At 41.0% G+C, this 16,042-nt stretch overlaps 1 protein-coding gene across 1 annotated transcript in view; it reads left to right on the forward strand.

Moving 5' to 3' along the window:
* The window catches only part of DST (dystonin), a 316,005-nt gene that overhangs the window by 135,986 nt on the left and 163,977 nt on the right, over positions 1-16,042 (forward strand). The window contains 1 exon segment of the mRNA XM_086608314.1: positions 8,966-9,132. Within this exon segment, the coding sequence (XP_086464440.1) occupies positions 8,966-9,132 (167 nt within the window).

Below are 16,042 nucleotides of genomic sequence, written 5' to 3' on the forward strand. Positions count from 1 at the left end.
AAGAAATTACGGTGCAAACGGCGGTTCTTAACTTTCTGAGGAGGATTTAAGTGTATGTAAATACACTGGAATGAATGAGACTGTGCGACTGTGAGTTACCGAAAGCCAAATGGGGAATGTCTGTGGATGTGTGAGGGCTGAAAAGGAAGAACAGTGTTTAGATCCTGCCAAAGCTCCCTTAAGTCCAGCTAAACATTCCCCTGGAAGAAAATATTTCAGAAGAAAAAGGAGAAAGAAATCAACCGAGGAGGGACCAGATTCAGTCCAGGTTAAAGAAAATGAAGAAAAAAGCCAGTATGAAATGGAGATTTCAGACAACACCGAGAATTGTCCCAAGGGTGTGGGATTGGCTGATTCCTTCCCCCGGAGAGTGACAGTGGCTGGTAATACTCTGTCCGTGAGTACAGACCTTTCGACTGATCTTGTTAAAGCAAAAGTTTTCCTGGGTGAAACAAAGAGTGATTCTCTTTGTGGGGACAGTTTTCATGGTGACAATGAAACAGAGACATGGTTAAAGGAACAAGACAAGAAATGTTCAGAGAAACACTGTACGTGGAAGAGGAAATACTCGGAGGATAGCAACAGGAGAGAATTAGCATTCCTGAAGAAATCTAGTGGTCTTTGTTATGGAAAAGCAGCCAGCTTGGATTCTGCTATCCAAATTTTAGGCAGACAGCGTGAAGAAACTGGGTTAAACATAACTTCTTGCAGAATCGTTGAAGATGTCCCAGGAAACAATAAATCTGAAAAGTTGCATCACTCACTTTCTGAAAGCAAAAGTGGTCTGCTGCTTGAACAAAAGAGGTTTTATTCTTCTGATGCTGTGCTTTCCCGATTGTCAAAAGAAAAGGCATTATTTAGCATTCCACCAAACAGGAGCAAGGTAAATATTTTGGCACAGTACTTTATCTTTGAAAGGTAGCTCAGAGTAAGTATTGGAACAGTATTTTTACTGTTACAAAAAAGTCTTCACTTTGCTGTATGTAAGCCTTTTACACATGCTATGACACTACAGGTAGGACAGAAGATACTACTTCGTCTCTTTCACAGGTTAGGTAATACTTCTGTGCTTCAGGAGTGTTGATGTATCCTTGTGCTGTTTTGCTGTCTGTAGTTTGATTTGTTTCCCAATTTAAGAAAAAGATTTTCATGTTAAAATGGTTCTAGAAGGTGAAGTGTTTTTGAGAGAGTTGTTTAAGTTCACGTTCAATATTGGCAGTAAATTTTCTTATCAACTCTTGACGATCTTGTAATTCTTTGGGTCTTGTATCGAGGAAAGCAATATTTCTAATTCTTTTTTGTTATGGCCATTAGGAACTGAAGAATGATAGAAATATGTAGGCAGCCTGGAACAGAAAAAGTGAACATTAATCATGTTAATAATACTCTACACTTTCAAAAGATCTTTCCTCCCAAACTGTCTGTATGACCTATTAATATTAATTACTGAAATTTCATCTTCCTCTGAGGGTAGGATTATTTTCTTTTTACAGTAAAAGAAACCAAAGTACGAGATTAGTTGCAGAGTATCTGAAAGAAAGCAAATTTTTGTCTGTTGGTATTCATGCTTACCAGTTCAATCCAGTTCTGCCCCACTTATCTTCAGCACTACTGAAATCTGTAGGGGTGGGTCAAATGCCAATACCACAGTCTGGTCCAAAACTGATTTCCCTTGCTCAACAGGGACATCTGAGCTTTGAGTTGAGTGAACAGAGGGAATGGATGTATGCAAAGGTACTCTTTCCAGCAAAGAGTAACTAAATTACACTTCTGTTGTTTATATAATTTACCCTTGTAACAAGAATTGAATTATACTTTTTCCGAGCTTAGTTTTTAAGCACAGATAACACACCCAGTTACAACACACAGTAAACACTAGTACAGATAGCCTCCTAATACATACAGAGATCTTTGCCCTCTTAATCGTAGCTGGAATTCAGGAACCGCTTAGGAATGTTCCTTGATTTGAACAAAACTTCATTACTGAGTTAAGAATTATGAGATCTTGTCTGTTCAGCCAAGCATGGCTGCTTTTTCCCATGGGATCAGGGCAATGCAACCTCTGCTATCACTGCACGTGTTACTCCAACCGGGCATATAGCCCTTGTTACCACAGGGGGGAAGGGGTGGGGGGTTGGGGGGGGGGGGGCGGGGGGGAAGGAAGAGGCTTTTGCTGAGCACCTGCATCGATACCGAGGCTTGTGCTGGCGATATTGGTAAAACACTGCGTAATTATATGAATATGAAATCGACTGACAGATCAGGCTAAACACCTGAGTTGCTGACATGTCTGGTTTTCAGTTCAGTTCACTTTCTCCACCTAAGATTCCAAGTGTAAGTAATTTTAAGAGCCACCTAGCTTTGACCTGAAAACAAATCCAGGAAGAAGACTAGATTTCAGACTCTAGCTTATTTTATAAAGTCATGACCACCTTTGTTTTGATTGCATTTGAGAACTAAACAAGTATTTGAATGTTTTGTGCTTCAGGACAAAACAGTAAATCTGTTATTTATACAAATCCACAAAGATCTTGTGCATGAGCTCAGGCTGATAACAAGGTTTGCAGTTACCAGTCTCAGTTTTTACCGTTGTCTTTGGTGTAATTAGGGAGATTAGTAGCCTTCACTCACCTTGTCATCTTTTCCACACTGTAATGTACTCTCAGCTTACACAGTGCCTCAGATGTGGCTGATATTTGAAAGTGTGTTGGCTTTTCAAACTGAGAGACAGACACCAGAGGAAACGCATTGGTACAGCTGGCTAATTTGCGCTGTAACAGAGATGACATTTTGCCCTCTGAAACAGCGTAATCACCACTTCTGGAATATATTATTTGAGTTTCTTTCTGTGGCACATCTTCCTATGCATGTAAAACAATTATGATTTTGTGTTCAAATATGTGCTACCTCATTACCTCTGTTTTCCTGTTTGCAAAATTCAGGTAAGCGGAATGTTCCAATGCTTCGTTCCTGACTGTTCACTAATAGCTTTGAGATAAAAGTTTTTTATTCTCTGCTGAAGCCTCATTTCTACAGCCCTTGTTCCTAATACAGGAAGATGACTTCCTTGAGCAAGATGTGCTCTGATACTGTTCTAACTCAGGGCTGTCCTAGAGCAGATGGTAGTTTGCATTAAGGTCAAGAAGTTGTGAGTCAAGACTGAAAGAGGCTTCCTGCAGCAGTCCCCTACTCATGTTTTAGCACAATGCAGGTAGAGTAGAAAATCAAGGCTGTAGTTTTGGCTTCTCTACAGGGGATACTGCCACTGTGATATTTGTTGCCTCCTGTATTGAAACAAGCCATGGTTTTCATTCACTACCAGGGAAAGAGAGCTATCAGCTCATGTTACCACCAGTGTTGGGTGGTTGACGGTTTGTGTCAAAAGCAATGACTTATGTGTATCACGTTATCAATCGTTATCATTATTCTTCCAGTTTAATTTGTGATAGTTTCAGTTCTGGTTTATGGATGTAAATGTTTTCTAGAAAAAAATGTCTGATATATAAACAGAATCAATCATCTGCTTTTAGTACTCAACAGTTGTCTTGGCTGCAGGTTCCTCAGATTTTTTTTTTTTTACCATGTATTTACATAGTGTCTGTTACAGTGGATTTCATCTCATCTACAGTACTAATAATAATCTAGAAGAAAAAAAATGTATTTGAGTCAGGTTGAAAGCAATACACTTGCTTTTAAAAAAAGTAGATTATTTGTAATCAGTGTATTCAGTAGAATACTTCTGACTAAGTAGTCATCTGTGTGTTATGTCAGTTATTATTGTAAATAGTTGTATGATAACAAGACACTTTCCAGCTATGTCTACTGTCATATATTCTCCTATTACCTATTTGTGTAATACAGTTAAGGGAGGGAGAGATGCCATTTGATCTTCTGGAATGTGATTGACAGAGCAAAGGTGAAACAGTCAGGAGTTTTGCTTTATTGGTATAGCATTGTTTGCTTTTTTGTCATACTCAGAAGATGGAGGCACATTCCACTTTAAATGCTGGTGAATTGAGGAGATCTATAATTATTGATGGAACTCCAAAACTAGCACTAGAAAGGTTCTTTACAGGTCATCTAGGTCATCTCTGTACCTGAAGGCAAGATAACTCAATGAAAACCACTCGACTGATGCTCGTTCTTCTGTGTCTGCCTTATTGATGGTTTCACGTGCTTCCTGAGTAATTATTCTAGTGCTTATCTGTCTTTTGTATTAAAAAGTGGTTTGAGCTGAAAATACATATGCTCATTTTAAATTCATTAGTTCTTTTTCCATTCCCAGAAGAGTTGATTTATTACCTTTTTTGCAACAGCATATTTGAAGACTGTTGTCATATCTCCCTTTGGTTTTCCCTGCTTTAGAATAAATAAAACAAATTTTTCTGTCTCTCCTAACAGGTCATGTATTTTTAGATCTCTGTCATTCTTGTTTTTCTCTTTCGATCTGCTTCAGCTGATCGAATATTTTTTGAAGGGTGTTGCCCAAAGCTGTACTCGCAGCCCCGCAGAGCCTTGCGAGAGCTGAATAGGAGCGTTTGAATTTATGGCCAAATGGAAACTCACAAAGTCCAACTGTAACGTCAGGGGAGATGACTTCTTGTGATCACATGCAAGTTCAAATTCCATTTGTATAACTATACTTCCCTCAACATGCTGTCAACAATCCTTTTCGAACACAACACATAACTAACTACGTAGCTTAGGTGCAAAATAGTATTTCTAAATCTCTCCATATTCATGCATTATTTTTTCTCTTATTTCTTTATATTCTTCAGACTTTTCTGGTTTAGGGGTAGCTAACATCAGAATACATTTCATTATACATCATCCTTCTCGAGCCCGTTGTATACTTTTGTGCATTCAATTACATTATGTCAAGTTTATACTTGCTTTAAAACATTGAGATAAGATAGAATTGGAGGGAAGACTCTTTACTATCTACGCCAGTCTGCTCTTCTTCTGTTTGCACTGTGAAAAATGAGCCACAAAAATCCAGCACCACTGTTGATCTCTTTTGGAAGGTGTTCTCTGATCTGCTCTGCCCTTTGGACTCAAAACTGCATCACTGAAATCAGTGCAAGCAAAGAGCTTGAGGCGTTTTCGTGTATCTTTTTGGTGTACGGATTTTGTATACTGTGTGATGCAGAGAGAACTTACAGGCAGAGAAAAACACTTGCAGTAGCAGAGGTGAACTAGTTCTCCCAGTTAGAAACAAGAAATAGAGCATTTAATGCAAATTAAGACTGTGATCCCGAGATACTAGGGCTGCGCAGAGAATCACCTCTGTCTCTTTTTCTTCTAGAACTTGTAATTCACAGACTTTGAGATAATTTGAAGAACTGGATATCTAGCAAGCAAATGTTCCAACTCATGCAAACTCAATAATTTGTTCCATGCTCAAGGAACAAATGTCCTCTAGTAACAGATGATAGCAGGTAAATGATAGGCTTGTGGGACATAAGAATGAAAGGTTCACACAATCTGTTTGCTTTGAAGGACAAAGTTTGAACAGTAAAAGATTTGATTGCCTTAAATTATTTTCTGTTTCAGTATTCCTAATTTAGTAGTCCTTCTTTTTCATTCCTGTGGTAAATGATGTTGTAAATATTGGTGATAATGCATAGCTGGTAGATGACTATCTATACTATCTGTGCTGTCTTTATTGGGTTATCAAAGGAAAGATGTGTGTGCTCTGTCTCTCTGACACCTTATTTTGAGGGGGTAGTATTTTACTTGTTAGTTCCAAGTTAATAAGGCATCTTACAAAGTAGAACTTTTATTTGTAAACATAATAAAATATAGCTCTTTAACTCACCATTTCCCTAAGTGTATTTTTATACTTCTAAAATATGAGTTCAGCGTTTATGAAAAAGTCTGAAATCTTAGCTTCGGAATCTGAAATACTTTATTTTGAGAATAGAAGTGCTCAGACTGTTTCAGGTCTCAGGCTAATGTTAGTGTTCCTTAACCTGTCCTGAAACAGGCTACCTCTGTGAGTGAAAAGCAATTTCAAAACCCAGTCTAGTCTTTTCCTTTTTCTTCAAATGGCCAATGGCACTTGAGAGATTCTGGATCTAATCCTGTTGATCTTAGGATAAAGAACTAAATTAACGTTCTAGCTATCCAAAATTTGAATCACAAGCTTGCCTAGTGGTCACTTTCAGAATAAGAAATGTTCTCCATGTGTTTGTGTCCATAGCTGCAGATGTTGTTTGTATGTAACAACAGATAAAAGCACGACCTTCAGAAGTTGCCTTGATGTCTGAAATCACTTGTTGCCAGAGGAATGTAATGTGCACTCAAACATGCTGCATTTGCACTCTCTGCAGTCTGAAATGTACATAGCCATCGCCGGTCAATTAACCGTGAAGGAGGCTAAGGGTTTGAACCTAGCAGTAAGGAATGGCCATTAGCAAATTGCATTGCTAGCTTGCTTATGCTAGAATATATTAAAAAATATTATACTTAATGATTACACACAGAGGACTTTATGAAAATGACAAGAAAAAAAGAAAAGGATTTTTTTTTCCTTTGCTAGACATCTGGCACTTCCAGATGACATCATCTCTTTCAGAAGCGTTGTCCGGATAAGTGGTAAATGGTTGACTTCATTTATATTGTAGTCTGGTTGTTCTGTGATGAATAGAAGCTAAAGCTACTGAAAAAATATTTAGTTTGCTTTCTTGCTTTGAAATACCAAAGAATAAAGGTAACTCACAGAAAGGAAATGTTATGCTACAGACCAGTTCCCTAGATTCTTACAAGAAAATTTTCAGATTGATTTTTTAGTTGGTCTTTTGCCACATTGGATTCCCTGTTGTCTTCACATACAGGACTCATACCGTCTGTATTTTGTGTGATTTCATGTAGTAAATACTCCATACAGGATTTTGATACCCAGAAATTTAGAAACAATCACAGCCGTATGTGTTTCTCTTCAGTGTTTTTAAAAAAAAAAAAGTTTTTTTTTTTCTCATCGAATTTTCTTAAAAACATGTAGTGTTGAAGTTGGAGACAATAGAATGCAAAAAAATGTTGTCAGATCTTCAGAGGTTGTTTATGGGCTAGTTGAACAGTTACAACTATTTTGCTTTCTAGCATCAGTGCCTGTATTTTTCCCTTACCTAGAGCCAGCAGATATGGTGACCTGTGATAAGTATCTGAAGAACTGCTTTCACGACTTGTGATTTTGTGGATACTTGGATAGAAAATAATGTAAATTCATTTGTTCCCTGCATTAAATTTACTTAAAATTTACTGTATAGCTGTAAATGCTCCTTGTCCCCTGGAAGTGTGAAAGGTGGTTAAGCAGAAATTGGAGCAAGCTCTGCGGCAGCTACGTTGCCCTGACGTTCCAAGGCTCTTCCTTTAGTCCCCTGCTTCCTAGTGCTTCCCACCACCTCCTCGAAGGCATTAATGTGGCAGCATCAGTAGGAAAGCTACATCTCTCTGTTCCTGGCACTGTTTTGTGTGGCTCTAATGTGAGAATAACACGTAATTTCCAGCCCAGCCTGTCTGAGTTTCCCCAGGAAGAACTCAAACAGAAGACACCTTTGTGTGCAGAGATTTCAAGGCCAGGAGGCATCGTTATGACTGTCCCATCTGACCTCAGGAACGTAGCTCTCTGCTTTACAGTAGGACAGGACAGCTGGAATTGGCACAGCTCAAGTGAAGCCTCTTCTGCAGCTAACTTGAGCACCAGCCTCCCCTCCAAAGGTGTCTGTGGGCAAACCTCCCCTGAGCCCCGGCCTCAGGCTGGCTCCAGAGCCAGAAGAGACCTGTCTCTCCCTGCAGTGCTGGGTGTAGGCTTGTGAAGCGCAGCTCGTCCAGGTGTGCTCACGAGGGTGCTTAGTGTCCACCCACAAATCTTGGTGGTGTTTCTGCCCGAGCCCCTCAGCCTGCTCTTTGTAATGTCTGAGCTATGGTACTTGGGTCCTGATACGGTGCCTTGTGGTGGTACCTGGGTTCTTAGTGTTCTTCATAATAACATGTTATATTTTCTACTGTTGGTTGAATAAGTGGTAAAAGGTGGCCACTTAGAAGAAAGACAACCTGTGACATCGCTTTATTTATCAAAGCATGTCGTCTTTTTGTTCTGTCTTGCATTTCAGGAATTTATATGGAATACGGTTGCTATCACATAATGTGCAAGTGAAACACATCTGCTTAATGTTTATACAGCAATAGTTTTCTAAGCATCAGACTGAATTTCATTAGGGGAAATTTTAAGGAACTAGAAACTAGTGTTTGTATGTAAGCTTCCCAACACTTCTTGCTTTCCTGCTTTGTCTGATATGAAGTTGATAATGTTTAGATAATAGAAAACCAAACCATCTGTATCAAGGCAAAATTTTCATGTATAAGCCTTCAACCTTTCAGTCATTCCTGAAACGCTTCTCAAAAAATTTTCTCCTAAAACCAGTATTGTCAGTTTTCACTGTAAATAACTGTTTCATTACTGAATTCCAGAACAGCATATATTAAAATTTAACCTGTTTTAAGAGAGCACCATTGTAGCTAAATAAAGTATGTATAATATAAATATGAGTATTACATAAATGTGAATATATACATAAGGTATGCTGTATTTTATATGTAATTATGTAACATTTATGTATAATAGATATAATACATTAAATATTATTCGCTTTATCAACATGAAATATTTAAGTATTTGTCATGATGTAATAGTATTATATTGTCCCCAGAAGTTAAGAGGCTGAGAACTAGCTAACTGAAGAAAATTGTGGAGCTACGAATTTTGTATTTCATATTGAAGATGCTAAGAGTGCATAAGGATAAGACATGAAAGAATATTAATATAGTATATGAATAATCAACATATTCATGTTTGCAGATATAAGAGAAAATTCTGCAGTAATGCAGAGTGGTTTTTCTGCAATATTTTAAACAATATTATGTGTCAGATGTAATCGTAATATTTGTATTAACTATATTTTAGATATCTGATATCCATGTTACTGGAGAGTCAGAGGACATGTCTGCTAAAGAGAGACTGCTCCTGTGGTCACAGCAGACAACTGAGGGTTATGCTGGAATCCGTTGTGAAAATTTCACTACCTGCTGGCGTGATGGAAGGTTATTTAATGCCATCATTCATAAATACAGGTAAGTACTCCACTTGTTCTCTTGGAAAATGTTAATTACAGCATTTTAATGTACATAGAGGGCTCTGCAGTTTGTGCCTATAATAGCACTGCAGCTGTGGAGATGATGCTGAATTTTCCTGGGCAATTCCGTGCTCTTTGCAGCCAAAGGTTTCCTCATTAGCCCTTGCATGTCATTCCCTCCGCAGAGGAGCATCTCCACAAATCCTGCGCATCTCTCATGGGACACCTCCAAGCTGCTGAGACTGTCCCTAGGGTTCAGTCTTTTCCATAGTCCCTTTTTGTCATTCTGACATTTTAAGTATAGGCAGAGTAGAGTCAGAAATGATCACCACAGTCCAAAACTGCACTGCTGGTGAAATCTATCAGCTACTGCATGGTGGGAGATATTGCCAAGATCCTCTTATTTTTTCCTGTATGACTTTACCATGTGCCTGGAGCTTAGAGCTTCTTTGTGTTTCTGCTTGGAGCCCAGATCTACTCTGAGATGTGCCTTCTGTAAAATGGCAGGATATCCTTATGAAAAATGAGACCAGTCAGCTTGAACGTTCCCAGTCTGAGAAGGGAATTGTGCTAATTTCTCCCCCTTTCTATGCTTTTGTGACCACAATCTTATAAACAGGCATCTGTAGAATCACTGCTGGGTGTAGCCAGAAGCTCAAGGATGCACTACGTTAACTTACTTAAAATACAGTTGGAGAAGTCTAATGACAGGAGAGGATTTCTAATTCTAGATTCTAAGTAGAAACAGGTCTCTCTCAACAAAGCTGATTTTGGCATCAAAACTTGGCAGAGGAACAAGATTTAAGATCTTTGCTGTGCTCAGCGTTCCCTCTTGGTTGATCGCATCTCTCTGTTTTTGTACATTTTTTGGTTCCGCAACTGAATAAGGAGGTTTGTGTCTTAGAGGACTACATGGGAGAGTATTCTGGCCACTGGCTAATTAGCGTGTACTGACTTGTCCCTCATTGTGCAAGGCTTGCAACTCCTCGGTTTTATTATAGCATGTGGAAAGAGTTTGTGCTGTACACCCTGGGGCATATCATAACGAAGTTTGAGGATACATTGCTTCCTTGGTATAATAGCAAAGGAGTGTCCCAAGTAGAGAGAGACGAATGTGCAGCTCCAGGGAACAGACCTTGGAGCAGATTATTCTGTTCTTGGATTTCCTCTGGTGGGACCACTTGGCTCACCGCAGAAGGAAGCCTAGGCAGAGCCAACGTGCATGCGGTATGGGAACTAGGACACTAAAGTAAAATGGGAGATGAATCAAGCAGATGCAGCCTTTTCTCACATGCTGTGTAGAGGGACTATAAGCATAACATATAGTGCTCTGAGTCCCAGAGAAGTTAGCCGTGGCAGTGCATAGCTTCACGGTAAAAGGAAGCTGCATCTGAATCAATGAGGTCTTTTTCCGACTAACGCTTCTGTTCTGGGTAGCCAGTCAGGGAGGAGGCGCGTGCCAGCAAGAAAGTTGTCTTTTAGTAATATTGGCAAGACAAAGGCAAATAGCTGGCAAAAGACTAGGCTTTTACTTCAGGATAGAGCAGCCAAAAGAATGAACATAGCACAGGCAAGTATTTGAAAAAATAAACGGTTTGAAAGATACAGAGAGAGGAGAGGGAAAAAAGGAAGGAGCTTAATGAGATGGAATAATGGAAACTTCTTCAGAGCGTTACACAACTTACATAGAGCAGTGTAGCCTTTACAGCTCAGCAACCAGTAGCTGTGGTACAGATCAGTTAATAAACAATTTAAAAATTAAATTCTGTCCTCCAGCTGTGCAAATGTTAGTGCCTTGAGATACGACTGAGTGCCGGCAGTTACTTTGCTGGAGCAGTGTTTCTGGCAGCGCTCCGTGAGTTCCATTCGCAGCGTTTCAGTGGGAAGCACAGGCACCCTTGACACGAGTGCATTGCACAAAGCAGATGATGCAGGGGCTGAGGAGCGGAGTCCCCATTTTGTGTGTTCTGTGCCAGTTTCCATTTAGCTTATCCTCTTCCTGTAAACATAACTTCTCCACCTAAGGATCCCGTGTCCTTCCCAGGAATGTTTATTGTCCTTATCTGATGTGTTTTTGCTGTGAGAGGTTGCAGATTCTTGGACTCCGTCTTGCTGATGAAATCAGTGAGATTCTTCCACTGATTTCAATGAGCTTCTATGTTTCCTTTGCTGTTTTGTACCGTTAAAACAAAGATAATAATTTCCAGCTATTGCTCACAAGATAGGAATGGTCTTTCCAAACAGTCATCTGGTATTTTTAACTACAGTATTTTACTCCAGAGAGCTCTTTTAAATTTTGGTTTGTGTTCTGAGCAGTAAGTAGGTTAAACACTAACAAAATGCACACATTTCTGGCAGTGATTCTCCATATGCTCTCTTCGTCTGTTTTAGTAACTCCCAGTGTGTGGATCGCTGGTGGTCTCAGGAGCTAGGCTGAGCATCCTTCGGATGCCACCAACTGGCATGCTGTACCAGGACAGATGGCCAGGCATGACTGCTGGGGTGGTGGGGTGGGACTGTGGTGCTGCCACCAGGGAGCACCCCATGGGTGCACGTCTGACCGTCGTGGTGCCGTGTGGCAGCCTCTCCTGTGCCTGGTGTGCTGTGCTTGCTGGAGACACCGCTCCTTACAGAAGCATCGTGCACTCTGGACCAGGAGGAGTGTCTGCTCTCTGCGAGGAGGGATGGGGCTCTTCAGCAGGAACGTGACTACCAGCCTTGGAAGGGATTTAAATGGGCCCAGACCTAATTATAAGGGGATGACATTTAGTGCCATGACAGTAATAACCATCGAAGGCTCAGAAATATCCAGGTGTGTTACTGGTGTCTAGAATTGCTGCAGGGGCTACAGCTTGGCCAGAGGCGAGAGCACCAGCAGCTTCCAGAGGACAGGAGCCATGCTGTCTGAGCCGAACCCGAGCATAGACAGGCAAACCCTGTGCTCACAGCCCAGACGTCGTGGCTGAGAGGCCTTCTCTGGATGCGCCATCAAGAACACAAGCAGTACGGGTGCAGCATGATCCCTACAGTTGGTCATCCATGAGACAGGGAGATGTCACTGTCCGCTTCTAGGTGATGGGACTGGAGTGGCAGGTTATAATTACCTTCTTTCCAGACATAAATGATTTTTTTAAATCACAAGTACGCACCAGCTTAAAGCCTTGAGGAAGCTGCTGAAGCTGGGGAGGGCTGGGTGAGGAGCCTGGCTGGGAATGAGTCGCCAGCGGGCAGGGAGCCTCTCCCTTTGGTGGGGCCGACAGCCCACCTGCTCTGAATGGCAGGTGAGAACTGTTTCATCTGGGCTGCTGGTAGTGCTCTTGACTTTTTTTCTGTCCTGGCAGAGGATCTCAGCACCTTTTAGTGCAAGCCAGCAGTGCGTGGAACAGTGCATGGATTTGCCATGGCTCCTTGGTCTCCCCAAGGTGCGTGGGCGAAGCAGGATGAGGTCGACGTTTCCCTGGCATGACTAACAGCGGTCCCTGCTGCAGCACCTGGGCGGCGATCAGCGGGCCGGTGCGTGGCAGCTGGGCGAGCTGCCTTCCGCCCCGTCTCCCTGCCCCGCGTGCACCCGCGGCCGTGCTGGCAGCGCTCCGCTTCCAGCGCCGAGCCTGGAGACGCGGGCAGCGTGCCGGCGCCGGATCACGCGCACTCGAGTCAGTCACCTGCTCTCCTGAGCAAACCCAGGATGTTTGTTTTCTTTCCTCTCAAACAGCAAGGGTTTGGTTGTCGGAGCTTTTCGTAAGGTCCTTCAGCCACTTTCTCTCTTTCTTCTGCTAAGAGCGTGAATGAGTTTCCAGTGATTTTGCAGTGTTCTCTAGGTCAAAAGAAAGTCATTTTATGAATGACAGAAATGAGAGGAAAAAATATGAGGTACTTGGCTCCATATACAAATCGAGTTTTTCCTCCAAATTTAGGAAAATGTAATTTGTTTTCACATGAGAAGGGTGCTTATGTTTTCAGCAGTTTCCAGCAGTCTGTGTTTATAGGGTAAGATTGAAGATTACTGACTGAACTTCTGAAGAGTATATAAAGCTTCCGTTTTAAAACATCCTGTTAAATCCCTGGGAAATGAACGAGGCTCCACATCGGCCTCAAGAACTGCCTCAGGGGGCTCCATTGCAGGCCCTGGATTTTGCTTTCTATGTTGTTATCTTGTGTGAATGTTTGTTATTTCACAGAAAGACCAAATAAAAGTATAAAATTAAAAAGTCAGTTTTAATAGTGAATATTGAAGTTTGTTAAAAGTATGATTTTATGTAAATATATCATTTTCCAGACTCTTTGTTGAACCTCCACACCTTTTTCTGGATGTGTGATCAAGTCCACTAGTGAAAGCTACAGGATATGCCCAGGAGATTCGAGAATATTGTGCGTCTCATCTATTATGTAATTGGCCTTTTATAGCTTAATTTTTCATTGAAGATGTGTGTTATTTGCTTCAGTGTGTTGTATTGGAAAGAATCTGACTTCAGGCAGTTTAAAAAGTACATGGTGTTTCTTTCATACCATCGTATCATACGCAGCAAAAACCCGTGAGCCAGACTTCAAAGTTGGAGACTGACTATAATCAGCATATAACGCCCAGATTTTCTCAGAGATACTGATGTCTACACACTGGGGTCTTCATCTTACAGCTCTATCATGTATTTCTAGTCACTAGACTGTGTTTTAGGTAAATGCTCTTGATTTGTGTTTTCATTTTCTTATGTACATGCCTTTTGCCCACGAAGAAGTACTTGTTTTTTAGAACTGTATCCCATTGTTAAAATATATAAAAACAGTTGGTGTCTATAGAGAATGAAGGCTACTCTTCTTTCATTAGGAGATGCATGCCAGATTGGAGCTAGTAATCTAAATTATAGATCTACATTGCACTTTGCGGATGCATTTATTTTAAAGCAAAGCAAATTCAAATAAAAAGTTACGCCAAAGTAAGAAACTTGATTTTTTTGACCTCATATTGCCCTGAGCCTTTGGACTACATAAGGACTGCAGGCAATTTCAGTCAAAGAATGTCTGAAAATGGAATTTAAGAAATAACAAAATTAATAGCAGCAAGATTTACAGTTAAATGGCACCTATAGATGCTTCGTTAAGGACAGTGGCTACTGATAACTCAGAAAATAGACATGGTTACAGACCAGCTCATCTTATTCTCTAAAGGAAAATAGGTGAAGTATGGAGGATAGGAAAAGAAGATTAATGTCAGACATGCATGCTTTTTGTAAAAATGTGTGCACTCCTTTCTATGTTTTATTTTTGTATTCTTAAATTTTTGGTAATAAAGAGGTAATTTTGCTCTTAACATTTACGAAAGAAATTCCAGCAAGAGCAGTATGTTCTTGTGTAACTAGATAATAGCATTTAATGAGGGGCCCCAGTGGTACCTGTATGGTGAAAAGTAGCATCTGTGCAGGAAGCACTGCAAGCTCAGTTGCCAGATAAGGCCATATTTTTTTAAGTTCTAGTCTCAGGTGTTAGATCTGTTCTTGTAAATGAAGTGAATCCAGCCCCTGCTCTCTGGTCCTGTGGGAAAGGGCTTGTGTTTGCATGGCTGAACTCTCCCCTCCGTCCCCCAGACAGGCTGCAGCCTCTTGAGAGCGCGGTCCTGGGTCAGCGTTGTCTTGATACCTGGGCTTGAACTGAGCCCAGGTATTGCCCGGGAGGGTGTGAGCTGCAGTGGCCATGGTCATGCTATGGGAAGGACTAGTGATTAAAGAGTCATTGGCCCTTGATCTGTACACTTTCAGCATAGACATGTCCAGTTATGCCTGGACTTTTAAGTGAATTTCAGCAATGATACAAAATGAGAAAGACACTGGTTAGGAAAAAAGGGTGGAAAAACTGTGTTTGGGTCAGGCAGCAGTCTGACAAGCAATCAGGACTGTAGTGTACACATGAAGGGTTTGAAACAAGAAAACAAGCGAGGCTATTTCGTGTAATGCTATACCAAGGCTTGCCAGTACCACATACAGACAGTTGTCTACAAATTTTGGCACCACCTAACAAGAATGATAAGTATTAGAAATGTTGCAGAGAGGGAAAGTGGTGGTAGAGTTCAAAGAGTTGCATTTTGAGCACAAGGTAAGAAGGAAAATGTTTTTTACTGTATTGTTAATGAAATGTGAGTATGTGATCCAAAAGGGCCTTTGGCACTGGTAGACTTTGTGCAAGACCCTAACGATGCCTGTACTTTTAACTTATATATAGTTCAGAGAGAGAGAGCGAGGAGAAAATGACTATTACCCCCAAATGAAAGAGGAGCAGAGGCTAACAGTGAATGCAGCCCAGGAAGAGTGTAGGTACACTGTGTGCTTCATGTGGGAGGAAGAGGAATAGAAGCTGCAGCAAAGAGTGTGTCTCTAAAGAAAGCAGCAGTGTGACAGCTCCATAAATGCTAGTTAAAGTGAGGGACAAATTTGCCAGGGTTGCAGCGCTTTTCAAGGCCAGGCTGGATAAGGCTTTGAGCAGCCTGGTCTAGCGGAAGGTGTCCGTGCCCGTGGCAGGGGGGGTTGGAACTAGATGATCTTTAAGGTCCCTTCCAACCCAAACCATTCTATGATAATAAATCCATACACTTTCAGAATTACTAGACGGATGTTTTTTGGAGTGTGGTATAGCAGGGAGCAAGCTAGATTTCTGCCTGCTAAATAACTGTTCTCGTTTAGAACAAGCTGTTTCAGCCTTACCCAGGACAATTCACCACGTATGTATAGTTAGTTGAACACTAAGTTCCTGGCCAGCAGTGCATGTGGCATCCCCCTGATGTTAAAACATGTTTCAGCCGATCAGGTACTGGCATGAATACATTCCTTAAGGGGAGGGATAGCGATGCCTCAATTTGCAGTAACACGTTGAACACCCTTGGGGAATGAATGAGAAAGAAACTAAATATTACACAGTGTCAA

Source organism: Tauraco erythrolophus, chromosome 2, assembly GCF_009769465.1.
Source record: "Tauraco erythrolophus isolate bTauEry1 chromosome 2, bTauEry1.pri, whole genome shotgun sequence".
Taxonomy (NCBI): Eukaryota; Metazoa; Chordata; class Aves; order Musophagiformes; family Musophagidae; genus Tauraco; species Tauraco erythrolophus.